Source organism: Oncorhynchus gorbuscha, linkage group LG15 (genome assembly GCF_021184085.1).
Source record: "Oncorhynchus gorbuscha isolate QuinsamMale2020 ecotype Even-year linkage group LG15, OgorEven_v1.0, whole genome shotgun sequence".
Lineage (NCBI taxonomy): Eukaryota > Metazoa > Chordata > Actinopteri > Salmoniformes > Salmonidae > Oncorhynchus > Oncorhynchus gorbuscha.
Window position 1 is genome coordinate 68,214,710 of NC_060187.1, and position 27,623 is coordinate 68,242,332.

The 27,623-nt window shown below is 42.0% G+C and overlaps 2 protein-coding genes across 10 annotated transcripts in view; both read right to left on the bottom strand.

The window, feature by feature from the left end:
- Positions 1–16,620, bottom strand: part of LOC123997864 (growth factor receptor-bound protein 10-like) — a 90,149-nt gene extending 73,529 nt beyond the window's left edge. For all 3 annotated transcript variants that reach the window (XM_046302487.1, XM_046302486.1, XM_046302485.1), the window contains exon 1: positions 16,474–16,620. The gene's annotated coding sequence lies outside the window, so the exon portion shown is untranslated. The remainder of the gene's footprint in view (positions 1–16,473) is intronic.
- A 3,266-nt stretch (positions 16,621–19,886) lies between these two features.
- The window catches only part of LOC123997865 (protein cordon-bleu-like), a 64,132-nt gene continuing 56,395 nt past the window's right edge, over positions 19,887–27,623 (bottom strand). For all 7 annotated transcript variants that reach the window (XM_046302493.1, XM_046302495.1, XM_046302494.1 and 4 more), the window contains 6 exons: positions 26,562–26,868; positions 25,675–25,796; positions 23,587–25,490; positions 23,347–23,466; positions 22,443–22,718; positions 19,887–21,922 (listed from right to left, as the gene is read on the bottom strand). In XM_046302493.1, the coding sequence (XP_046158449.1) occupies positions 21,839–21,922; positions 22,443–22,718; positions 23,347–23,466; positions 23,587–25,490; positions 25,675–25,796; positions 26,562–26,868 (2,813 nt within the window). In that variant the 3' untranslated portion in view covers positions 19,887–21,838. The remainder of the gene's footprint in view (positions 21,923–22,442; positions 22,719–23,346; positions 23,467–23,586; positions 25,491–25,674; positions 25,797–26,561; positions 26,869–27,623) is intronic.

Here is a 27,623-nt window from a genome sequence, read left to right on the forward strand (position 1 = left end):
TGCTGAATGCTAGGCTTAATGCTATGCTAGCTATCAATACTCTTACACAAATGCGTGTGTAGCTATGGTTGAAAAGCATATTTTGAAAATCTGAGATGACAGTGTTGTTAACAAAAGGCTAAGCTTGTGAGCCAATATATTTATTTCATTTAATTTGCGATTGTCATGAATAGTTAACGTTGCGTTATGGTAATGAGCTTGAGGCTATGATTATGCTCCTGGATACGGGATTGCTCGACGCAAGAAGGAAGGCATCCTCTTCTGCAAACCACTGGAAATCAGGACATGAGGATATGTTTAAAGTACTGGATAGATTTGTGACATCAAATGGACTTTGGTGGTCAAGATGTGTTGATATCTGTACTGATGGCACACAAGACATGACAGGGAGACATAGTGGAGTGGTAACGCACATGTAAGCAGTTGCTCCCGACACCATTTGGGTACACTGCAGCATCCACCGAGAGGCTATTGCTGCCAAGGGAATGCCTGACAGCTTGAATGACGTTTTGGACACCACAGTGAAAATGGTTCACTTTGTTAAAGAAAGACCCTTGAACTCTCGTTTATTTTCTGCATTATGCAATGATATGGGCAGCGACCATGTAACGCTTTTACAACATACAGAAGTGCGCTGGTCATCAAGGGGCAAAGTATTGACATGTTTTTTGGAATTGAGAGACGAGCTATTTTCACTTGTCTGACAGTTTGCATGATGACGAGTTTCTCAGACAACTGGCCTATCTCGGTGATGTTTTTTCTAGCCTGAATGATCTGAATCTAAGATTACAGGGACTCTCCTGGGGCTATGATTGGGGCTATGATTAAGAAGTTTTTTCTGTCTGTATTAACAAGGACAACACACAGCCATCATTGTATGATTATTGTGTGTGCAAATGAACTCAAGCCTATGGACAATGTCAAATGTGATATAGTGAAGCACCTGAGTGAGCTGGGTGCGCAATTACGCAGGTACTTTCGCGAAACGGACGACACAAACAACTGGATTCGTTATCCCTTTCATGCTCTGCCTCCAGTCCACTTACCGATATCTGAACAAGAGAGCCTCGTTAAAATTGCAACAAGCGGTTCTTATGTTTAATAAATGTATAGTATAGTGTGTGTGTGGCAGGCCTACAATGTTTGGATTTGCAGCAAGCCTAGACTGTCCCATGCCATGTACTGGACTATTTTCAGGAATTGTCAGGATTTTCAGGCTGCCTGATTACATAAGAAAGTGAGAGTGAGACAGAGACAGAAACAGAGAGAGAGAGAGAGGCCTCCTTTTGTCAGTAGGTATCTGCTGTTAATTTATCAGCAGGGGAAATACAGTAGCACAGCATTTTCATTCAGCACCAGTTCTGCCTTCCATGCTCATCAGAACTAGAGCCAGGCAGGCCCAGGCCTTGATGCTGAGTGGAACTGACTGAACAGTTTTAGTTCCTTGAAAAATATGTCTGTTCCACTGGGTTGCGGAGGCCCTTGCCAATAGCTTCAACAGAAAAGTAGTGGGCAGATTCCATGAGCTTTTTTCCTCATGCTGCCTCACTCTAAGATTGATAAACGAATGCAGCAAAATCTTCTCCTGGGGTTCTTAAATACTGACTTAAATAGAAAAACCTAGAGAAACAGGCTTGGTAGGGTGAGGTAGCAGAGAAGGTCTGATGTGAAAAAGTACAGAGCATTTTCTTGGACCCTCATCATCGCCATCTTGAGTAGTCAAGCAAACTTCAGCTTGGCAAACATTTATATTCAAATATTGTTGTAGCCCAAACAATGAATTTATAGCTTACAACAGTTCCTCCAAGTTCCTTAGAATTAAATAACTGTGTATTTTCAGCATTACAGCCCGCCAAACCTGATCATAAAATATTAATTATCCCCAAAATAGAAAAAGCTAACTGGACATAAATCACATTAAAAGTCCTGAGCAACTGTCATCGTTTCCAATTTGTTGAGAAAGCACAGCATGAACAAAGTTTTTAACATGCAAATAATGATCCACTCATGAGTTTATCTGCAATAAAGAGCTTGGCACTTGGATCAATGGAACCACTGAATGGGCTCACTTGTAATTAGTGTGTGTGTGTGCGTGTGCGCTCTGTGTGTATGCACCGCACTTTGAACTGCTATGTGTGTCTCAGTCCTGGTCTGTGTGCGTTGCCCCACCTACGTAAGAGCCAAGGTTAATTCATACTGTCCTGTAGGGGTGATCTCGAGAACACATTGATCTCTTGCCCCTCGCCTATGACACTTAACAGTAAAGCCCTCATCATAAAGCTGGTCTGAGAGGAGAGGCACAAAAGGTATGTGTGATAAACACTCTTTGCTGTGAGATATGGCTGGAAGGGCTTTCCTCCATGAATAAAATCAGAACATTCTAGTGTGTTCTTATGACACGTGCCTTGGGGGTTACTTGCCATAATTGTAGAAATTGCCAAAAAACATATACCTTTGTTTAATCATTCCATTTGTGTGTGTGTGTGTGTGGGGGGGGGGGGGGGTAAAGGGCCTTTGATTTGACTCATTCCACTTGAACAGAATAGTGAAATATGATTAACTGTGACCTTAACGGAGCAATTAGCCCCAAAGCATAGATCAACTAGAAAGGCTGGGGACTTTAGAGCACCGTGTGCCACTGGTACTGTACGCATCTGTACTAATTAGAGAGATTGTTGCTCAAGCTTGCGTGAACGAAGAATGTAACTTCAAACCGAGCCTTAACAATGGACATCTTCATCACAGCTAGGCTTAATTATTACAGCCGTGTGAGAGCGGAGAGAGAGAGAGCATGCTAACTATTAGCCTTAACTATTAAAGTAAGGGCCTCTCCTTCTCCACTGGACTCTTATTCAACAAGACAAATTTCTTCTGTCTGCTTGTGAGATTTCAAGTCAACATTTCTCCATGCCAGGGAGGGAGGGATGCAGTCAGAGGTTTATGCTCATGTTTCTCTTGCAGTTAACTCCTTCTGTTGTCTTTGCCTGTCTAGTCACACTGAGCTAGTGAACAACAGTAGGTCTATACTGTACGTGACAGTACAACTATGTTGTGACAATGTCATCTTAACATGCGGTGGAAAAGGGGCACATAACAACGGAGCTACTAGACTGTACCGCATGCATTTCATTGGGATTCATTCTTCATGTGCAATTTAGGAACTATGCAGTAGCCCTACTGTGGCAGGCTCGGGGATGGCTTGTTTGCTTTGCTTGGTCATTATGGTCCAGTAACAAGTTCATATGTGCTTATTCTTTACGTTCTAGATTTCAACCACACATTGACAGTCGGTGGTGAGATGGCTTGGTTTGCTTGGCACAATACAGTAAGAACTTCATGTGTGCTTACACTGTGAGGGGAAAGCTATAATATCCTGCAGTGATTCACAGAGGCAAAGCGCAGGCTTGGGATCATCAAGAGTGCTGGCTATTTAAAGTAAAGCCTAATTGAAACTGAACCAACATTTCCCTGAAGAGATCTCCTCTTTTGCATGTCACTGCTGGTTTTAAGGCCCAGGCTGGGACCAGAGATGGGCGTTAAAGGAGCCGTCACACTAACTGATTGGTCAGTCAGTGGCTGTGATTCCATGCAAAGTGGAATCTCTCTTCGTTAACAAGCTTCTTAATCGAGCACAGATTTACAAACAGTGTCGTCAACATCATTGCTTCCATTAACACGGACTGAATGAAGGAATGGAACAACGTCGATACCAATATTGATTATTGGAGGACCAAAATAAGCCGATACAGATTAATCGGCCGATTATATTTGTAATAATGACAATTACAACAATACTGAATGAACAATGAACACTATTTTAACTGAATATAATACATAAATAAAATCTATTTAGTCTGAAATAAATAATGAAACACGCCAAATTTGGTCTAAATAATGCAAAAACAGTGTTGGAGAAGAAAGTAAAAGTGCAATATGTGCCATGTAAAAAAGCTAACGTTTAAGTGTCTTGCTCAGAATATGTGAACATATGAAAGCTGGTGGTTCAGTATTCCAAGTTCTTCAATATTCCCAGTAGAAGTTTCAGGTAGTAGTTATTATAGGAATTATGACGAGTCAACTATTTCTCTCTATACCATTTGTATTTCATATACCTTTGACTATTGGATGTTCTAATAGGCTCTTTAGTATTGGCAGCCTAATCTCAGGAGTTGATAGGCTTGAAGTCATAAACAGCACTGTGAACAAGCATTGCTAAGAGCTGCTGGCAAACGCAGTAAAGTTTGAATGAATGCTTACGAGCCTGCTGCTGCTTACCACCGCTCGCTCAGTCAGACTGCTCTATCAAATCATAGACTTAATTATAATAAACACAGAAATACAAGCCGTTGGTCATTAATATGGTTAAATCCGGAAACTATAATTTTGAAAACAACACGTTTATTCTTTCAGTGAAATACGGAACCGTTCCGTATTTTATCGAACGGGCGGCAACCCTAAGTCTAAATATTGCACAACCTTCAATATTATGTCATAATTATGTACAATTCTGTAAAATTATTTTGCAACGAGCGAGGCGGCCCAAACTGTTGCATATATCCCGACACTGCGTGCAATGAACGCAAAAGAAGTGACACAATTTCCCTAGTTAATATTGCCTGCTAACATGAACTAGATATGCAGGTTTAAAAATATTTACTTCTGTGTATTGATTTTAAGAATGGCATTGATGTTTTTGGTTCAATGATTGTGCTATTTTGCAAATGCGCTTTTGTTAAATCATCCCCGTTTGGCTAAGTAGGCTGTGATTCGATGATAAGTTAACGGGCACTGCACTGATTATATGCAACGCAGAACAAGTTAACCTAGTAATGTCATCAACCGTCTGTAGTTAACTAGTGATTATGTGAAGAATGATTGTTTTTTATACGATAAGTTTAATGCTAGCTAGCAACTTACCTTGGCTCCAAGCTGCACTCGCATAACAGGTGGTCAGCCTGCCACGTAGTTTACTCGTGGAATGCAATATAAATCGGCAATAATCGGCATCCAAAAATGCAGATTGACGATTGTTTTGAAAACTTGAAAATCGGCCCTAATTAATTGGCCATGCCAATTGGCCATGCCAATTAATCGGTCGACCTCTACCTCAAACCTCTAGGTAAAACGTATGTACAAATGCCCCCAACTACAAAAACCCTTATGATATGCATAACATAATGCTAAACTTAACAGAGTAAACAGAACATCTTAAAATCGATACTTGAGCAAATTGAATGTAAAAAATATATATATTATATTTATATATATATATATATATATATATATATATATATATGGTCCTAAACTTCAGGAAAGTAGAAAACTGCTAACACATTCTCTTGAATAGGCCTACATTCCATTAAATACAGTGTGAGTGGGAAATATTAAACTTTTAACCTCATCTTTCTGGGCCAAGTAATTGAAGTAAAGCAGAAATCTATAAACTTCTTATGGCTCAGGCTGGCAAATATTTCCTTGTAAACGGAGTTGGTGGGTTGGGTTCTCTGGGACCTGTCTGTGTTCCCTCCTCACCTCACACTGCCCAAATGCATAGCATTCACAGGGCTATACATTCCCCTCCCTTCCAAATTGGGGCACACTTCAAAATAGTAGGGCTATTTATAGTTCTGGCCGTCCAGAATCATAACAGCAACCTGTGCAGCAGACCTGTACACAAGTCAGTCTAGTCATTACTACCCAGTACGTTTACAGCACTATGCATACAAGCCTGAGATCTGTGAGGGAGGCCTGTGGACGTTGCGGAAAACATTGAAATGGGCATATAGGCCTAGATGTGTAAACTTGAAATATAAACAACTGGTGTTTCTTACAGTCTGAGCTTTCGGACAAAAAATAGTATGACTAAGATCAAACTGAAGGTCAATTGCAGTTAAATTGCTTTCATGTCTTCTTTTTTAAAAGAAACATTTACATGAAATAGCCTAACTCTGTCCTTCCGTCTTGAAAAACAGTTCATACACAACCACTGATAGGGCTTGGTTCTCAAATGCAAAGAATAATGGTGACCTCAAGGTCCCTCAAAGATAAAGATTAGTACCAATATGCATTGAAAACCACTTGTTGGGTGATAACCCTCAAGAGCGTGACAATCATCTAGTGGCATTGTTTCTCCAAACAAAACAAAAAGCTTCACTGTATGTTGAGCAAACAGTAAATTATGCAACCCTGCATTCTGGCCCACCTTAAAGCCACAATCTGTGTTTCAGCCCATTGATTGAACAGCAGGAAATATCCCATATTGTGCCTGAGAATACATAGGCCAGCTTCCACCTGAGTAGGTGAGGCCCGGTCTTGCAGACTGTTACATTGTCTGTCTGCTTTACTGTCTGCCTACTAACCTACTACACTGCCTGCCTGCCACACTAGTTGCCTGCCACACTGGTTGCCTGCCACACAGCCTGCCTGCTTGCAGATCATCCCCTCCATACCACACCACATGATCGCTGGATGATCTCACTGCAGTCCTCTTTGGAATGCTGGGAGCAAATTCCTTCCACATAGGCTGTTGGATTAAAAAAAGAGCAATGCCCTGAATGGTATGCACTGATTTGTAGGCCAAAGAGTAGTGATGAGAGAAGGCCCTCTGGCAGTGTGCGAGCCGGGGCACTGGCCTGTTCAGCTGTGGAGCTGAGCTGCTTGGACTATGAGTGGAAACGGGAGCTGGAGCTGGGCTGGATGAGAGCTGGGGCTGGGGAGCCGAGCTACCTGGGAGGGGAGCTGGGCTGAAGCTGCAGGGAAGCTGGGGATTGAGGGGTTGGGATGGGGCAGGGACTCGGCTGGAGACAATGGGGTTGGGGAGCTGGGACTGCGGCCGGAGCCCCTCAGGGGTGTGTACTTAGTCCCCTCCTGGTCTCCCTGTTCACCCAAGGCTGCGTGGCCAAACAACTCCAACACCATCATTAAGTTTGCTGACGACACAACAGGCCTGATCACCAATAGCTACGAAACAGTCTATAGGGAAGAGGTCAGAGACCTGGCAGTGTGGTTATAAGAGCCTGTAAGTAAGCATTTCACAGTAAGGTCAACACATGTTGTATTCGACGCATGTGACAAATAACATTTGATTTGAAGGACAAAGTGAAAACAGGTTTTTAGAAATGTTTGCAAATTCATTACAAATAAATAACAGAAACACCTTATTTACATAAATATTCAGATACTATGAGACTCAAAATAGAGCTCAGGTGCATCCTGTTTCATTTATCATCCTTGAGATGTTTCTACCACATGATCGGAGTCCACCTGTGGTAGATTCAATTGATTGGACATGGAAAGGCACAGTGCATCAGAGCAAAATCCAAGCCATGAGGTCAAATGAACTGTCTGTAGTAGAGGTCGACCGATTAATCCTGGGGCGGCAGGGTATCCTAGTGGTTAGAGCGGTGGACTAGCAACCGAAAGGTTGCTAGTCCACCCCCGAGCTGACAATGTACAAATCTGTCGTTCTGCCCCTGAACAGGCAGTTAATCCACTGATTCTAGGCCGTCATTGAAAATAAGAATTTGTTCTTAACTGACTTGCCTAGCGGCATGGCCAATTAATTAGGGCCGATTTCAAGTTCTCATAACAGTCTGTATTTTTGGGCGCCGATTATGGCCGATTTCATTGCACTCCACGAGGAGACTGAGTGGCTGGCTGACCACCTGTTACAGAGTGCAGCAAGGAGCCATGGTAGGTTGCTAGCTAGCATTAAACTTATCTTATAAAAAACAATCAATCTTAACATAAACACTAGTTAACTCCACATGGTTGATGATATTACTAGTTTATCTAGCTTGTCCTGCACTGCATATAATCAATGCGGTGCCTGTTAATTTATCATCGAATCACAGCCTACTTCGCCAAACGGGTGAGGATTTAACAAGCGCATTTGCGAAAAAGGCACTGTCGTTGTACCAATGTGTACCTAACCATGAACATCAATGCCTTTCTTAAAAACAATACACAAGTATATATTTTTTTTAACCTGCATATTTAATTTCATGTTAGCAGGAAATTGTGTCACTCCTCTTGCATTCTGTGCAAGCAGAGTCAGGGTATATGCAACAGTTTGGGCCGCCTGGCTCGTTGCGAACTGTGTGAAGACCATTTCTTCCTAACAAAGACCGTAATTAATTTGCCAGAATTGTACATAATTATGACATAACATTGAAGGTTGTGCAATGTAACAGCAATATTTAGACTTATGGATGCCACCCGTTAGATAAAATACGGAATGGTTCCGTATTTCACTGAAAGAATAAACGTTTTGTTTTCGAAATGATCGTTTCTGGATTTGACCATATTATGACCTAAGGCTCGTATTTCTGTGTGTTATTATGTTATAATTAAGTCTATGATTTTATATTTGACAGAGCAGTCTGACTGAGCGGTGGTAGGCAGCAGCAGGCTCATAAGCATTCATTCAAATAGCACTTTCCTGCATTTGCCAGCAGCACTTCGCTGTGCTTCAAGCATTGCGCTGTTTATGACTTCAAGCCTATCAACTCCTGAGATTAGGCTGGCAATACTGTAGTGCCTATAAGAACATCCAATAGTCAAAGGTATATGAAATACAAATGGTATAGAGAGAAATAGTCCTATAATAACTACAACCTAAAACTTCTTAACCGGGAATATTGAAGACTCATGTTAAAAGGAACCATCAGCTTTATGTTCTCATATGTTCTCATGTTCTATAAGAACATCCAATAGTCAAGGAACAAATGGTACAAACCTAGAATAACTACAACTTTTTACCTGGGAATATTGAAGACTCCCAGTTCCCCTGCTCAGTTAAAAGGAACCACATTTGTTCTCATGCACTTTTTCTTACTTTCTTTTACGTCCAACACTTTGTTTTTCCATTATTTCAACCAAATTGAACATGTTTCATTATTTATTTGAGACTAAAATTGAATTTATTTATGTATTATATTAAGTTAAAATAAGTGTTCATTCAGTATTGTTGTAATTGTCATTATTACAAATATATAAAAATCGTCCGATTAATCGGTATCTGCTTTTTTTGGCCCTCCAATAAATCGGTATCTGTATCGGCGTTGAAAAATCATAATCGGTCTACCTCAAGTCCGTACAGCTCCGAGACAGGATTGTTTTGAGGCACAGATCTGGGGAAGGACACCAAAAAATGTTGGCAGCATTGAAGGTCCCCAAGAACACAGTGGCCTCCATCATTTTGGAACCACCAAGACTCTTCCTAGAGCTGGCCACCCAGCCAAACTAAGCAATTCGGGGGGGATGGGCCTTGGTCAGGGAGGTGACCAAGAACCTGATGGTCACTCTGAAAGAGCTCCAGAGTTCCTATGTGGAGAAGGGAGTAGCTTCCAGAAAGACAACCATCTCTGCAGCACTAAACCAATCAGGCCTTTATGGTAGAGTGGCCAGATGAAAGCCACTCCTCAGTTAAAAAAGGTTTGCCAAAAGGCACCTAAATGACTCAGACCATGAGAAACAAGATTCTCTGGTCTGATGAAACCAAGATTGAACTCGTTGGCCTGAATGCCAAGCGTCACGTCTTAAGGAAACCTACGGTGAAGCACAGTGGTGGTAGCATCATGCTTTGGGGATGTTTTTCAGCGGCAGGGACTGGGAGATCCTTCATGAAAACCTGCTGCAGAGCACTCAGGACCTCAGACTGGGGCAAAGGTTCACCTCTCGAACAGAAGAACAACCCTAAGGACACACCCAAGAAAAAGCAGGAGTGGCTTCGGGACAAGTCTCTGAATGTCCTTGAGTGACCCAGCCCGAGCCCGGACTTGAACACGATCAGGCATCTCTGGAGAGACCTTTAAATAGCTGTGGAACGACACTTCCCATCCAACCTGACAGAGCTTGAGAGAATCTGCAGAGAAGAATGGGAGAAACTCCCTACATTTAGGTGTGCCAAGTTTGCAGAGTCATACCCTAGAAGACTCAATGCTGTAATCGCTGCCAAAGGTGCAACAAAGGGTCTGAATACTTAAATAAAATGTGATATTTCCATTTTTTATTAAAAGTCAAGGGATCTGAATACTGAATACTTTCCGAATGCACTGTAATAACAATAATAATAATAATTAAACGGTTATGACGGTCATTTTATTTTCGTGAAGGTCTTCGTCCATAATCGTCAGTTACACTATTACATGGTAATTGTGCCAGCCCTATTAAGGGCCACATTATGAACCATCCAAATGCCAACAAGAGCTCACACAGTTTTAAAAAATGTCCCGCCTCCAAGCAGTGACGGTTGCAAGAGCAGCGTGTGAAATTCAACTGAACATACTTCCTCCCTCCCAAAACCCCATTGTTTCATTCTCACACCTAAATGCCATATGTAACATCCAACTGACACTCACATGCACAGACTCAGGATTGAGGAGACGGCTGCAATGGTAGGAAGCGCCAGACAGCATACAAGATGCTGTTCTTTAGGGTTCATGGGCATCTGTCTTATCACTAACCTACATCACCATGTCCACATTGATTAGGGCAAATGACAAGAGGTTTAGGCGCGAACAACTGAAGAAGAGATGTAGCCTTGTATTTTCCAGCAGTATTTCAAGCTGTACATGGAACACCATTTAGAAATTTGAAGTCAAGCCAGAACAGAGCAGTCCAATGTCGCTGGAAGGCGCACCGTCATGCAAAATTCATCATTTAAGGAAGATTTTGGTTTGGGACTGCCTGCCTCTCTAGGTGGTGGTGACGGTGTAACCTATTTTTAAGGTAGAAGCACTCAAAGGATATGTCAAATGAATTATGAAAACAGTTTGCTGAGAGACGTGTCTTGAAGGGATGACAACTACTGGATTGCCAGCATTTTTGCAACGTTTCATTTGTTGTGCATGGTAGGCTAGATAAGAAAATCCAGCCAGATTCCACAATTTGCTAAAATAAGGGCCATGAGGAGTAAATCATCACTTTAAATCGGTAAAATTGCACAATACACAGTAATCCAGTAGCAATTACACGGTAATCCATAGACAATACAAGCATAGTTGAAGAATGTAGTAGTTTGCAAGAATTAGACATTCAATAAGCAAAATAATGCATATGAAGACTGAAGATCCTAAATGAAGTACCTACTTCTCCAAAAAGATTTTTCTGACCGTCTGTAGTACAGTACAGGCTTTAATTTACTGGACTGAGTTCCAAATGAACACTGCCGTCTCTGTCATGGTTGACTATTTTACCATGGTCCAGATTGTTGTCACACCTCAGTAGATGTGCTCGTTTCACATGTTGATTCTTCATTAAATGGCAGCTTCATTTCGGGCCAGCAGCGTAAAGAAGGTTATAAGAGAGAGCCTGATGTCATCGTGGAGGGCTGAACAGCAGAAGTCTCTAAGAAAGGCTTTGGGAGACATGGACAATCGCTAATTGGATGAGGATTTCATTGGGCCGGCTGGGAGAAATGACCTTATGCAATGTACATAATGAATGGCTTGGACGGGAAGGAGATGTTATGTTTGTGCACAAGCCTGCTGCCAGGGTGGGCTATGGCTAGGCTATTTTAGTTTTTATTCAACTAAGAACTCAAGCTTTCATCCAAGGGACGTGTTATTCAAAAAGTTTAAATAAGATCAAGAAGTGTAAGTAGAATAAATTCTTATTTAGGCCAAAGTGCAATGGATCAGACTGATTATCTGAACATATGAGAGTTTCTAACTAACATTGAAAAGCCTACATTGAGTTATGTAATAAACATGGTATAAACAATAGGGAATTTAGGCTTCATGAGGCTAGAAGAGAAAAGGAAGAACAGGCTTGCTGTATCTATGGTCTTCGTCATTTTCAACACAAACCACCCCTAGACAAATTTCATTTTACCCGTAACCCACAATCCCTATGATAGTAGGGCCTTATAAAATCTGGTGTATTTTGTACCCGATTCCATTTCGGGTGTTCTAAGTCCACCACAACGCTAAACCCTTTAACATTGAAATGTTTGTTTCAGGAGAAATATGAAAAGCATACGCATAACCATGGTAGCAATTGAAAGTGAACAGTTTGCAGATTATGTGTAGAACTGCAGCAAACCATTGACATCATGTATAGTTTGTTACTGTACAGCCACTGCGTTCCAAGTTAGGCGTTTATCAGTTCCCAAATATGCCATTTTCAACCTGTATACGGGTATGAGCGTAAAGGGCTACACACACCACATCAGGAAACCACTTTTCGAGGCCTGGGAAAAGTCTAAGAAATGTTGAATTTTGTGTGTAGTTACCCTTTAATTCAAGTGCGCACCAGCCAGAGACAATTGTTTGGTTAGCGGTGTTTCTGTAGCGCTCATGTGATTTTGATTTGACTAAACAAAGCAGTTTACAAAACAAATGGAAGCTGGATTGATGCAAATAATTATGATATTATTCTGCCAGGTAGGCATAGGCTACAGTGTAGTTAACATTTCATTTACAAGGTTTTTGGGAAAGCCTTTCCATCAACCAGCAGACTATCATTAGCATTATTGCTAACGGCTACACAAAGTATAGACTAGACAAACGGACGATCCACACACACACAGACAGGGGCATTCCTGTGCCATTTCAGAAAGTTGCAGGAAAGTACGAATCACTAACCAGGTTTCCATCCAACCTTTTCATGCGAGTAAAGTACATGTCGGATAAACAGACCTGATGGAAAAAGCAAATTTGTTGGCAGAATTTACAAATGTCAACAAAACAAAATACACTAGACAATGTGGGATCTTCTTGTATCTGTAAAATATATTATGCGAGAAATGGTGGTGGAAACGTCTTTATGCGCAAATATTGATATAATAACCATCATATCGAAGAAAACTTGGGAGTCACGTGATGATATGTTGTGTGGTCCTCCCACTATGACAGGGAAAGCATGCAGTTTATTAGGCTGATGATGAGCTTGATGCTTGGTTGCTGTTTGACAAATACAAAAAATGATATTTTGCCCTAAATGTCATTCTATAGGTAACCTACCTACCCACACTGTATCTGCCAGCTATTAGCTAGAGAGCACATGCCAAGGCCAGACTGGGCACATTCGCAACATAACGCAAATTCTTTGTGACAAAACCATCAGTAGTTGAAAATGCAATAGAAACCCATTTAACTTAACTTATTTGGTACATGGGAATTTAACTGAAAATAAATATGGCATGTTGCTTATATTTTAGAATATTTACATGAAAATCTGTCCCAATTGGATGAAAACCTTGCTACATATGCATTTTGTTCATGTCTTGTGATTATTTGAGCAAATTGATGCATTTTCCAATAAGTTCAATACATTTAGTTGATTTCCTACAAAATTCATTTAAAAAAATTATATTGTTGAATTCCGTTTTAATGTCTAGATTCCGTTATTCCATTCGCATTGTCCGCAACACATATTTTATAAGGCCCTACATATTGTAGGTTATAAATAATTGAAATGCCTTTCTCCAAGTTCTCATCACTTATAGGTTTGGTGAAATATGTACTGATAATATGAGAAACGATGCACCGATAAAGCCAAATGTCCCATTAAACTCTGAGAAGAGAATACTAATGATGTCCAGGCACAGCGATAAAATTCAAGAGCACAAAATGCCTCTATTGTTCTGAAGTTGCACTGGGGAAGAATGTCACTCAAAACCCTTTTGTTTTCATGAATACATCTCGCCAAGCCCACTAACCCTGGTTTGTTTTAGATTTTACAGCACAGATTCCAGCTCGTAGAGGCTGAGTGACATTTTCTGGAACATCGCCATCGTTCTGCACCACTCTCCCTGTTCTTTCTGCACACAAAAATACTAGCAGGGGTGTTCAGTTACCTGCTTTAGAAAATACAGCATTCCTGCTTCTCAGGTTTCAGACAGATTTGGACCGCCTCCAGATATTGAGAAATTGAATCCACCGTGCTGTGGTTGGTTGGTTAGACAATCATTGCGTCATTCTGCCTTCTGGGTAATCATGGGTGGATGATGGCGGTCGAGAGTCAAGTATTTATAGGACCAGTAAGCTAAATATATTAAGTTGCCCTTCTGTAAATCAATTACAGACTACTTTAGTAAGCAGAATGTAATTACTTAGCTATAACTGAGGTAGCTAGACAAAATAATGATTACATTTAAATGAAAGGTAAGTGACACAGACAAACTAAGGCTTCTCTAGCTGCCTGCAAAGCTTTTTCATCTTGTCCTGCTGCCAAGTAATCTAATAAAGGCAACTTTTTTCATCCACAAGCCTTGTGGTTCTTCGGAAGTATCTTTATGCTTTGTACAACCATTGATGCCTACCTACACAAGAGAAGCAGGCCTAGCCTATAACATCCAGTTTTTTTTCATGATTCAGCTACCTGTTTCCAAACAGCACCTACCGCCACACCCACAGACCAAAAGTATTTTTCAAATCAGTTACTAGAATTTATTAAGACAGAATACAGGAGGTGTGTCAACATCAGATGTGCTCATAACTGATGAGAGAAATAATTTGGACAATAATAGGACATAACCTAGTATTTGGTGTCATTGATTTAGGCCAAACTCTGACTCTGCATCCCAGACTTCAGGAAAAAGCGCCATGACCAGCCATCAATAAGGGGGTATTGGCACTGAATAGCGAGTGTTATACGACTGGCGCAAGGCCTAATGGAATGCTAGGGCCTGGGTGAGAGAGATCACCACTATGACAGAGAACATAATAATAATATAAAGTGTATGTGGAAGTACAATTTATATGTCTGCAAGGCCTCTTCAGATTGAAAGTTTGGACAGCTCTCAACAAGGGAATTTGTAATTTGGGTGAGCAAAGACAAACCCCTTTCACTTTCCATCCCCGATAATAAATGAAACCAACAAGCTAATAGGCCTGCTTATATTCACTGAATGAACGGCTTGTATGGTGAATGGAATAGATTGGTAGAACAAATGAAATGCCAATAGGATATGATACAACAAAGCCATTTGTTAGTCAGACTCTTCCAGAGAAGAGACTTGAACCGCCATGGCAAGACAGGTTGCATATGTAAAATATGTGAGCTCAGCAGCTCTGAGCTAGCTGTCTGTCTTCGGCCTCCTAAACTCATGCCCCATCATGTTGGTCTCTTACACAGCATGGACTTGAAATAGCTAGATTGTAGCAGAGGGTGTGAATTTAAAACTAGTTGGTGACACCTTATACTGGTAACAATTTCTAATAAGTTGCTGTTATACTGGAGTAGTGACTGTAATTACACAAGTAGTAACAATGTTGTATTAACATGTTACATAGTAGGCCTACATTAGTAATGGCATTTTAAGTGTATAGTAAACATGTAGTTTAGTGGAAGGGGATAGGGACTGTTCCCAAATCATACTATTCCATTATGATCAATCTATATATTCTTATGGTTCTAACCAACTCCATTTCTTAGATGAGCTGTACAGTAGTACACTGCTGGGTAATTCTGCTGAATCAGCATTAAGTCAAACAAATGTTGTTTTTGGATTACTAATACTATCACATATGACATCTACAGCATAACATTCGTTTTATTGCCTAAAATCCTTGCCAAAATCCATCCCTGATGTCCCACCCAGTTGGATTTGAAATACTTGAGTCTCTGAATAAGCCTACTATAACTATACTGTATATATTCGCTGCTCGTTTTGAAAGGGGTGGTAAAAGCCAACCACCATCCATGGTTCCGTACACGAGTAGCTAGCTGCCTGGAAAAACGCCTTTCACCCCACCCCCAAAGAAAAATGAAGCCATGGGATAAGAGTGACCGGACCGGTGAAAAGGGTAGGTCGGATAGGCTACTGAGGGTAGGACAGGCAGGGACTTCACCAGGGGCTGCGCCCGGCTGGTAGTTGTATAGTAAGCAGTTATGCAATATCTGTAAACAGTTTACGATAAGCATGAAATGGGCATGGTCTAATTGACTCCGCAACCAAAAACACATTTCTTAATGAACCAGAAAATATATATTTTTTAATCAAAGAAGCTGGCTAACTCATTGATACCCCTCTGGATTGGTACTTTTAACCACCTAACTATAGTAGTTAAGTAAGCTTTAGTTGCCCCAATACAGGAGATCATGCTTCTCCCAAACTCGTCCCTACACGAACGCAGTTTATCTGCCTGCATGCAGTCCCGACAGCGCTGGGTAGACATGTGGCTATATTCGGCTCTGGCTATTCAGTAACTGTCACATTTGTGATGAACAATGTTAACCTACAACGGTAACCTGTTTTAGACAACAAATTACACTGATTTGCAAAACAAGTTCTAACAGCTATCCACATCCAAACCCTCCTCGCGCTATCGTGAAAGACAGAGCCTCACGCTACAAGCCACGCTGCGCAGTGTTCCAGTCTCACCCGACAGCAGTTTACATCCAGAGGCGCTAGCTAGTTACACTAAACTTTGCTTTCTGTGTTCTAGAAAGTCAAGAAAGATGCATACAATTACACCATATTTCAAATAACACAAGACTCCCTTGATCTTGGAATAATACACCCACCTTATTGACAGGCCTCTGTAGAATTGCAAACAAGCGCAATCAGACAGCCTTGCACTTGGGATGGGAAGACACAACTTGAAAATAGTTGCTCGCGCAACAGCTTTGCTTTTCTTGCTCAACACGCTCCAGTGGTCAACATTCCCGATGAGGACAAGCAGCTAGCAGTTGATTTCTCAGCTGACTCCTCAACACACACGAAACAACTCCTCCCTCCCCTCTCGGCTGACTCCGCCCACATCGCCTCATGTGTCTGGGCTCTAGAGGAATATTCAGTACTCATCAACTGAACAGAGAGAGAGAGAGAGAGAGAGAGAGAGAGAGAGAGAGAGAGAGAGAGAGAGAGAGAGAGAGAGAGAGAGAGAGAGTGTGTCTGGGCTCTAGCGGAATATTCAGTACTCATCAGCTGAACAGAGAGAGAGAGAGAGAGAGAGAGAGAGAGAGAGAGAGAGAGAGAGAGAGAGAGAGAGAGAGAGAGAGAGAGAGAGAGAGAGAGAGAGAGAGAGAGAGAGAGAGAGAGAGAGAGAGAGAGAGAGAGAGAGAAGTGAAGAACAAACATCATTGTAAATGCGACTTAATATTGTAAATGCGACTTAACTTGCATCTCGTCACAACACTGTATATAGACATGACATTTGAAATGTCATTATTCTTTTGGAACTTTGAGTGTATTTTTATTTATTTCACTATTATCTAATTCTAATTCATTTGCTTTGGCCTGGTATACATATGTTTCCCATGCCAATAAAGCCACTTGAGAGAAAGCATTTGATTTGATTTATTAGGATCCCCATTAGCAGACGCCAATGGTGACAGCTAGTCTTACTGGTGTACGACACAACGAATAATACATTATAGATAAAATACTTTTTGTGTGTGTGCAGGGGGGGAGAGACATGCCGAGAAGTCCTGTCTGCAGACATAGCACACTGCTGCAAAAATAGACACTATACACAGCAAACTTTTCCCAAATCAGTAGATACAGCCCCCATGCTCGTTCCCATGTAAATCAGGCCCCGGGGTCTCAGGTCTCAGCCTGGAGTAAGCATGTGGGTGCTAAGAAGTGGAGCAGGGACCCTGGAAAGTTGACAGTATTGCTCAGGTTTTATTTCAGTTCCAGCCCTTTGGCCTAAACTTTATTTCAGTCCATTGTGTCACTATTGTATAGCTTTTCAAACTGTAAATCTAAATGATACTTACATAGTGGTCCTGTATGGCTGAGTTGGTAGAGAGTGGCGCTTGCACCACTAGGGTTGTGGGTTTGATTCCCTGGACCACACATATGTAAAAATGTATGCACGCATAACTGTAAGTCTCTTTGGATAAAAGTGTCTGTAAGCATACACCATACAATTACATAACATGTTGGGGTACACTACAAAATGTACAGTTGTTGTTTTTCAATTTCATAATGTCCTATTGGTCCTGTTGCATAAAAGTTTAATCAAGAGTTCAATGCTCTGGAGTTACCTTTCCCTACTCCTATGCAGTGTTTTGGTATTTCACCCCTCCAAGCACTGTGTTGCAATAGGCTTACAGGGGTTACATGCCCTACACTAACCATGGTGGTGAGTATATATTCCTTCATATAATTGTGCAAATGTAGCCATTGTGCTATTAATGTGCCACAGTATGGGATTTATCAATCTGATTATTCTAATAAGACACCTAAAATGGGATTTACTCAATGAACTCAACCATGGGAAAGAATTCAAAGAGTCTGTAGTGTAAAAGGTTGTAGGTCTGGAACGTTCCTCAGCTGAGCCTGCCTAATGATAGGGTAGGGAAGACAGAGGACCCGTCCCAGACTTGTAGTATCTGGGTGAAGAGAACAACAGTGGTTCCATACTGTGTGACCCTGCCAAACACGCCACAATATAAAAGGGCATTGTACACAGACAACATCACACCTGGGATCAGATCTCCTCTCTGTAACATTATTCATGCATTAGGCCCATGTGACAATAGCCTCTGTTACAGGCTTTCACTTCGGCCAATCTTGGGAGCCGAGGCTAACGTGAACATAGTTGCATTGAAAAGCTGCATTTGTTCTTCACCCGTTTTTCATCACAAGGATGTTCAGGAATTTCACTGCAACTTATATACCTGATGAAACTGTGTACCTGACAAATAAAATGTGATATTGCAGGAATCTTACTTACAATTGTATCACGTGGAAATGGTGTTAAGACAAACAATTGATAGCCATCATCCTTCTCAACCATGAATGCTGTGAGTTAACCACTACCTTCGTCTATGCTGTGTCATGAGCTGCCAGTAAGTCTTGATTTAGAAAGAGATTTGTTTTTCTGCATTAACGGTTGTGGCGGTGGTTGGCTTAGAACCAACCAAACACTCTGTCTTGCTGCAGTTAGTTTCATAAGACAGAGAATGGCCACAAATGAGCAGGAATTCTGACCGACAGAGGGCCTGTGGGCCAGCAAGTATTTACAGACCTACAGTGTGGAGAGGATTACCCTTTCTGGCAGCATCCCAAATGACACCCTATTCCCTTTATAGAGCACTACTTTTAACCAGGGCCCATAGGGTAGTAGTTCACTATACAGGGAATAGAGAGCTATTTGGGACACATACTTTCTTTGTATATGGTGAAATCTGGATCGCATGTCAGACAACAGACACATACCCAGAAACCTAATCCCCAGATCACTTACTTTTTGTGGGCCTGCCCGGCCTTTGAGAGAGGCAGATCAGGCAAAGCAGAGCAGGGAGCCTGTGAAGCTGAAGTGAAGGGACATTGTGCTCCCACTGCTGGTCTTAGTTCTCTCACTAACCCCTTCCCCTTAGCCCTAACTGGGTAGATCTGTAAGATGGAATCAAAATAGTGTAATAAACCACCACTACCCTGATTATACCGATCCAGACCGTTCAGATCTGCAAACGCTGAAATGTTAGGGCCCAGGAGGCCATCTATAGGATTTTTGGGGGAACCTAAACCAGTATGGTCAGGGAATACAGTTTAAGTAAAGTTATATGTCAGTAATGACCACATGATGAGTCATGGTTCAGAGTAGCTTGGAATAGTTGGGTGTGGAAATCCTCTCAAAACAAAATGTAAGCCTGGTGGCATCATAAGAAAGAGGTCTGTTTGGCTTCCAGATTTCATAAGGACAACAATAACCACAGCCAACAACCAAATGAGAAACACATCTACTGCATGTTAGATTAACTGCTCCCTGACTCAAGAGCTTGCTACACTACCAAACGATCAATACATAAATATACATAAGATTTTACCCTGCAGTTATAAGCTCATTGTTACATTGCACTTACACTGTATTTAGGATTAGGGTTATTGCAAGTAGTTACACTGTACTTACATTATAGCTACAGTGGAATTTAAAGTGCACATCCAGACAGTATTTAAGATCAATGTACAGAAGAAAAAACTGTTACATGGTTACAAAAATCATTTATTGAAAAAAGTATAATTTGTGGATAAAATAAAATGTGAAATTCTTCCAAAAACAACATGCACTTAACATAAAAAAGCAATAGCTTATAAAACTTAATTTGATTGGATTTATATTATTCTATTTATTTCCAATTTTAACAACAGTTTATTACTGTAATCATTTATCTGTAGTTAACAAAATCTACAACTTTCTAGCCTCAAACACAACTCTGGAACTTGAAGCCAGTTCCTTTGCTTTTTTTTCATTGTTCCTCTGTAATCAGGGACTGATTTAGAACTGGGACACCAGGTGGGGGAAATTCATTATCAGGTAACACAGAAATCCAGCAGGCTCCAGACCTCGTAGGGTAAGAGTTGAAGGTATTGAAGGTCTACCTTCAACTCTTACCCTACAAGGTCTGGAGCCTGCTGGTCTAGAACATAAGTAAACATCTAAACTGAATTTTAAGGAACTGGACAACCTATGAATCCATCTTTTGACAGACCAGTCTAGAATCTTGTGGTCCCTATTTTCATGCTTTACAGTGGGGGGGCCCTTTAAGTCTATCATTCAGTCATTCTGATCAATATGGATAGTACTCATTTGCAAGATATATTATAATATTCACTTTTGCTTTCTTTCAGCTACTATAGTAATGCCATAAAACGTCTAGAGAAACAAGCTCATGTACAGTACTGCACATCAGATCTACTGTGAATACCATTTTTTTAATTTATTATTTTACCTTTATTTAACTAGGCAAGTCAGTTAAGAACAAATTCTTATTTGCAATGACGGCCTAGGAACAGTGGGTTAACTGCCTGTTCAGGGGCAGAACGACAGATTTGTACCTTGTCAGCTCGGGGGTTTGAACTTGCAACCTTCCAGTTACTCATCCAATGCTCTAACCACTAGGCTACCCTACCGCCCCAATAACAATAACAAAAAGCTGTGCACTGAAGCCCCATGCATACAACATAGAACACTGTGATTAAATAAACAATAAAATCATAGCAAATATTAACCAGAATTGTTTTCTGAAAATGGAGTAACAGCCCATACCTCTTGTTCATTACTCATATATCTATTGATTAGTAAACTATTTTACTAAGTCATGGTGATATTATTCACCAATAGTTACACATAAACAGAAATGTTTCAAAAATGCTTTTGCAATGTCAAGAAAGGATATGTTAGTAATATTTTCTCTGAATATTAAAATAAATATATTAAGAGGCATTATAATTTTAAAATAAAAACATGTAAAGGTTGAATAGCAGCATAGATGAGATCTAAAAACCCAGAGCTTTGCAAAAATAAACTAGAGTAATGCTACCCTATTCCCTATTTAGTGCACTAGTTTTTGCCAAGGGCCCATAAGGTTTTGGTCAAAAGTAGTGTACTATATAGGGAATAGCCTGCCATTTGGGATACAGACCTAATCACCACCTGGAGATGAGAGTCCCTTGGAGCCAAATTTAGTCATGCTTGACCAGTGTTACTGGTGACCAGTGTTACTCATTGCACTATATCAATGAGTCTGATCCATTGCATCCTATTACATGGAATATATACAGCAAATATGTAATAATCAAATATAACACTGACAGTAAGATAGCATGAGGCATCAATTCCATGTGGACTATTATTAAAAAGTAAAATAAAAAAAGAAATAATAAAAGAGCAAAACTAATTTCCTAAGATTACTATTATCATCATCATCATCATCATCAGCAAGAGCAGCTAATAAAAAGCAACAACAATTATTGGCACATGCTTTTGTACAGCAATTAATCTTTCCAGTTATTGCAACTATTCAAGTACACATAATTGGATACATATACATAAGGACAGTGATAAATTAAGGTGAAAGACAACATATTATTTGGCTGCCTACGAGGATTCTAATCAGATGGTTTGCAAGATGTTTTGGAATCATTCTGGAAGATTCTTTATTGTCCTTGTGAGAGGGATGATGCTGCTTGTATAGTACCAAGTCTACCGTTCACTTGAACTGTTTTTGTGCGGCCATTGACCTGAATAAAATAGATGAAACATGAAAACCCGTGTTATTTTTTGCTCTGTACCAATTAAAAATTGCCTGACATTGAGTTAAAGTTAAGAGTTCAGATCATGCAAGAAGTAAAATATTTTGTAAAGAATGAAAGTGTTTTTATTGTATTTGTCTCATTGGTTAATCTAAAGGAACAATACATTGCTCAAGCTGCACAGCCCCACAGACTGTGGAACTACGTGATGGAATCTTGGTCTCCAACTAGCACAGAATGTCTCCCAGGAATTGTTTGTTCCTGTCACAGACATGTTGCAACAAAAGACAAGGTAATACTAGGTGAGGAATGGTGGGTAGTCGCCTGGCTGGTGAGTTCCCATGTGAGTGCATGCACAAAAGGTCATTTATGATCACCTCCATTTCCTCTATCTGAAAACATTCAATTGACAACCTGTAACTTGATGACTAAACTCTCTCCCAATAACTGTCTCCCTCTTTTGTGTGTTGCTAATGTATTGTTTTTGTGGCTGCCTGCAGTACTGTACCTTCTTCAGGCAATCAGCTGCAGAGCCAGAGCGAATGGCCTCGAGCATTGCATCCCGGGCCAGAGCGGGATTCTGCCCAGCCCCCAGAGGCTCCCCCACCATAGTGGGCTTGGGCTGAGTGGAGGGATGGGCAGGAGGAGGAGGAGGGAGCATAGAGGGAGGTGGAGGTGGCAGAGACACAAATGGAGGAGGGGGAGGCATGGCAGGGAAGGCATCACACACATCCTCCTCAGTCTTCCTGAACTTGTCAAGCTCCTCTGCAGCCTGGGATATGGTCTGTGGAGCGTAGAGAGGGGAACAATGGCAGTCCAGATACATAGACCCATTTGACGGCTGCTTTCACATGCACACACACACACACACACACACATTTCCCTCTTATACCTTGTTAACCCCAGTGGTTTACTAGGCAACGAAACAAAAGTTTAAAGGCATTTCAAACAGCTTTGCAACTCTAAGTTAAGCTGTCGCTAGCCTGGATCTACTTTAGCTCCTCCAACTGAATTTAACAGGTAGCTAAGGAATAGAATCAAGAACTCCCATCAAACATTCCATTCTTTTTTTATCAAACCTAAATTCCACATTATTGCCCTGAGAACCTGATTTAGTAATGCACATTTCTGAGATTCCTGCTGGTGAGCTGGGCAGGAACATTCTAGAGCTCACCACATCGGGCCTCCCTCACAACTACACATATCCTCCTCTCATTTCACCATGATCCTTACATGAAAACAAACCAGATCACATTCAAGGGGAATGCAAATAGACTCATATATATAATAAACATAGTGCTGCTTGTTCTCCTGAAATGAGCTATTCAGTGACAAGCAACAGATCCCCTGTGCTACATCAAGACATTGCAAAACCAAAGCAAAACCCCATCTGACTCTTGGCTATAGCTTACCTTCCTTAGCCCTGCAGAGTTACTTTGGCCTCTAATGGCTACCAGTAGCGCACATCGCTCATTCTCTTCCTCAACAAAGGACGATTTCTTCAAAGTGCTGCTTGCACTTGAGTCCGATACCTAATCCGACAGGGAAAATCAGGGAAATTAGAAGTAGCTGTAGACTTGCACTTTAAAAATAAAAAAAGAAGAAAAACAGTGATCTTTGTGAAGTTAGCATGACGGGCCTCTCTCTCTCACCTTTCTGAGCCTCTCCTTCCCATCCCCACACTGGATGGCCGACATCAGAGTGGTGTGTAGCGACGTGTCCATCTGGACCGACTTCATGATCACAGGTTTGAACTTCTTCACCGGCCCAAACAGACTGACCTGCTGGGGCTCTGGGAGGTCGTTGCTGGCAGCAGCTGCTCGTGTTGGTTCAGGCTTCTTTGCCAGGGCTGGATGACCTTTGGGACCTAGTGTCTCTGCAGGTGGTTGACCCTGCGAGGGCTTGGAGATGGTAGGTACCTGTTTTGTGGGGGATTGTGGTGCTGGTGTCATCTGTCTGGGACTGGGACTGTTGGGCCCATGCTGCTTAGTGTTATTGGCCACTGTATCAGAGTCCAGTGACTGGGAGTTCCGTCCAGCAACTCGCAGGGTAGAACTGCTCCTATAACCACTCCTGTCCACTCCTTGCGTCAACTCACCAGAGACTACCTGTTTCTCTGCAGAGAGGTAGTCAGGGTAACATTTAGCACCGGTGTGATAGGACCCAGACCCAGAGCTGCTCTCCTTCTTCACTGGTACATTAGTAGATGTACCAGAGGAACTCTGTGGATTTACATGAAAAGATCGACACTCTTTCTGATAGCCGTAACTGCCAGGTGTTCTTCTCATGGGGTCAGACAACTCTGTTGGTACTTCTTGGATGTTGTCAGCTTTGGCCATGGTGGGCTTCACAGCGTATTTAGCAATGGCAGAAGCTACGTACTGACTGGATGTTCTCCTGGACGGCTTGAGGAAGGAAAGATTTCTCTTCTGGTCTTGGAGAATACCAGGGTTCAGTTTCATAGTCTTCTGCTGCACAGGAGTCTCTGAAAGTGGAACTGAGGCCTTGCCCTCTGCTTCCTGTGAGATGTCCTTTGTTACCTCAACCACATCTTTGCATGTTTCCTTAGGTGTCATCTTGGCTACAGGTTCAGAGGCCTTAGGTGTTGCCTTGGCTGCAGGTGGCTCAGAGGCTACGACCCGATGGGTGGGTTTGTGGACCTCAGACTCTGGGCTCTGGGTCTTTGTGAAAGGGACAGGTCCTCTACTAGTGGGGACCGAATGTGCAGAAGTGTCCTGCTTCTCCGAGGAGCTACGGAATGTTTTGGCTTTCCCCAGGAGTGGTGAGACAGAGTCATCTTTGTTGATCCCAGACTCAGAGGATCCGCCAAACTTGTTTCGGGCGATGGCTACTTTGACCATGTTACCCTGATCGTCAATTCTAATGGCACCGGTTGTCAGAGTGGCCGGGGCCTCTGCTGGCTTCTGAGGCCGGGTTGCAACTGCGGGCTTGGGAGGGACGATAGTGAATGTTTTCATACCAAATCGGGAGACTGGGCTACATGTGATTTTCGTTTGTGCTTGGGAGGCAGCGTGGCCTCTATAGGTGGGAACCTCTTCCTCAGGGGACTTGGAATGGCTCTCTGGGACAGCGAGAGAGCTGTTGACAGGTGAGGCTTTCCTCTCAGCTGCCTCAGTGGACTCCCATCTTTGAACTTCTACTTTAGTCTTAGAGACCACTGCTGTATGGTCTTTCCCCGTGGTGCCATTGGCAAGCTTCTTCCCTGGTGATTTGAGGCGCTGCGCGGGCTGTGGTTGAGTAGAGCTGACTTTGCTGGAGCCGTCAGACGTACAGGCGTTGTTGTTTTTGTTCTGTATGCCACCAACACTTGAATGATGATGACTGTGGTTCAGGTCTTTATTGTCCGTTCTTTGAGAGCTACTCATTAGTGTGGCTTGGTGATCCGTCATGCTCTGTGTCTCGTAGTCCTCCAGGACTTCATCTATGGCTGTGACCGGGACCTCCATATCCACCACAGACACGGGGATGTCATTGCTCTCAGTGGACATCACATAGGGGTGCTCTTGCACTGAAACAGCATCTATGTGACTTATATCTAGTGGACATGGACAAATGAAAATACATGTGTTAGCCGGCCTGCTTATTGACGATACAACAAATATTGTTTTGGTCCTGTGCATCCATTGTGGTTTCCAGGATGTCTCCAGTATGTCATTAATGTGCATTTGATGGACAATAAAACATTTTTTCTTTGAATTTGTGTTCTACTAAAAGCTCACCTGCTAGATCAGCATCCAGATCAGCCAGAGTCTGGTTGAACTGAGTGGTGAGCTCTGGGTCCTCGTCATAGATGTCCTTTGTTTTGCCTGCTTTGTCGTTGTGGCTGATATCACTGCTGTGTCTAAGGGAGGAGGGGGTAATACAAGTTAAGTTTTGAACTGTTTTGCAGGTAGCATAAAAGGAGAACTCAAGTTAACTCAAAAGTTTGAAAGTTACATTTAGGTGATGGTGGAGTCTACTGCCCTTGAAATATTTATTCATATTACTTAGTTCAAGGTGTCCACTGAGGATTCCTCTGTTTTATTTACGTGTTTCTTTTCTAAACTAACCTAAAATGGCATGGGGTTATATTTCTTCTCTTCTTGGCCAAGCCAAATAGAACTTTCCTCCTGCAGACTAGGTAGAGCCTATTTTCCTGAGAAAAACCCCAGAGATTTCACTTTAGAGCCCAGCAGATTTTAAGTGACGCTGCAGGCTTTGGAAGGTAACCCCTTAGCTTCAACACACGTGGACTGCAGTGACTCAGGAAGCACTGTTGGCACAGTAAAACAGGCCTTTAAAAACAAGCCGGTACAGAGACATGCGAGAGGTGAGAAAGCTGACTAAATAGTGAGAGACGCGAGGCAGAACTGAGAACTGGGAGCGAGGAGGGAGATGGAAAATCACAGGGAGGATCTGACTCCAAGGCTAGGTACCATTCTAATGACAAAAACAGCTTTTGCTAAGGTCTGCGACAAGGCTAGTAGTAGTAAGTGCATAAGGGTAGGATAACTAAGAAATAATAATTGAAAAGCAGTGTGAGTTTGACTTTGCTAAGTGTCCACCCTGAACATTTCTATGATAATGCAGTGAGCAGAGCAGGTCAGTGGTAGCACAGCTACAGTACCTGTGTCTGGAGCCCCACGTGGCACAGCCCTCGTCACTATCACTAGAACAGTCCTTGGTGAGGGGATGGATCATGGGGTGAGTGGAGCCAGAAGAGCCCAGGGAGAGACTTCCGTCAGGGGAGGTAGGGTGAGTGGTGTCGGAGGCCGAGGGGGAGCTGACCAGGCCAGAGTCCTCAGCCATGCCCTCGGAGGCTGCATAACCCTGGTCCTGGAAGCTGCCACTGCCACTGCTGCCCATGGATAAAGTCTCCTCTGCCTCTGGGGTCTGGGGTCCTGCCACAGAGAGACGCCGAGAGTGCAGCCAAGCTGGTGTCCGTGCAGAGGGGTGGTAGATTATCATCATCATCATTATCATCAACAGCATAATCATCAGTATTATCAACTGACAGAAGAAAGCTGTATAATGATGTAAAATAAGCTGATCTAGTTACAATGTTATCTGTGGTCTATTGAGAAGAACAGTTCACAGCAACAACAAAAAGAGAGGTTGTACAAGCATGTGCATGAGAGAGAAAGGAGGGAAGCAGAGAGGGGAAGATTGAGAGAAATTGTATTATACAATGTCAGCTAGACATACATTCTGAGGTAGACACACACTTGTGGCTCAAAGAAACCGCTACGTTGATGTGGGCAGGCTTAAACATACCTTATGATCCTGTACTCAGTATTTCCCATGAACGATATTGACATGTTGCATCATGTACCGTAGTCCTATGGTCTCCCACTTGGCTTTGGAGCAAAACATTTAGATTGTATAACGTCTCACTTATCTCACTGCCCATCAAGCCAAAAGCAGGAACATTAATACATACAGTTGAAGTCGGAAGTTTACATACACCTTCGCCAAATACATTTAAACTCAGTTTTTCCACAATTCCTGACATTTAATCCTAGTTAACATTCCCCATCTTAGATCAGTTAGGATCACCACTTTCGTTCAGAATTCAGAATATGAAATGTCAGAATAATAGAAGATAATTATTTATTTCAGCTTTTATTTCTTTCATCGCATTCCCAGTGGATCAGGAGTTTACATACACTCAATTAGTATTTGGGAGCAT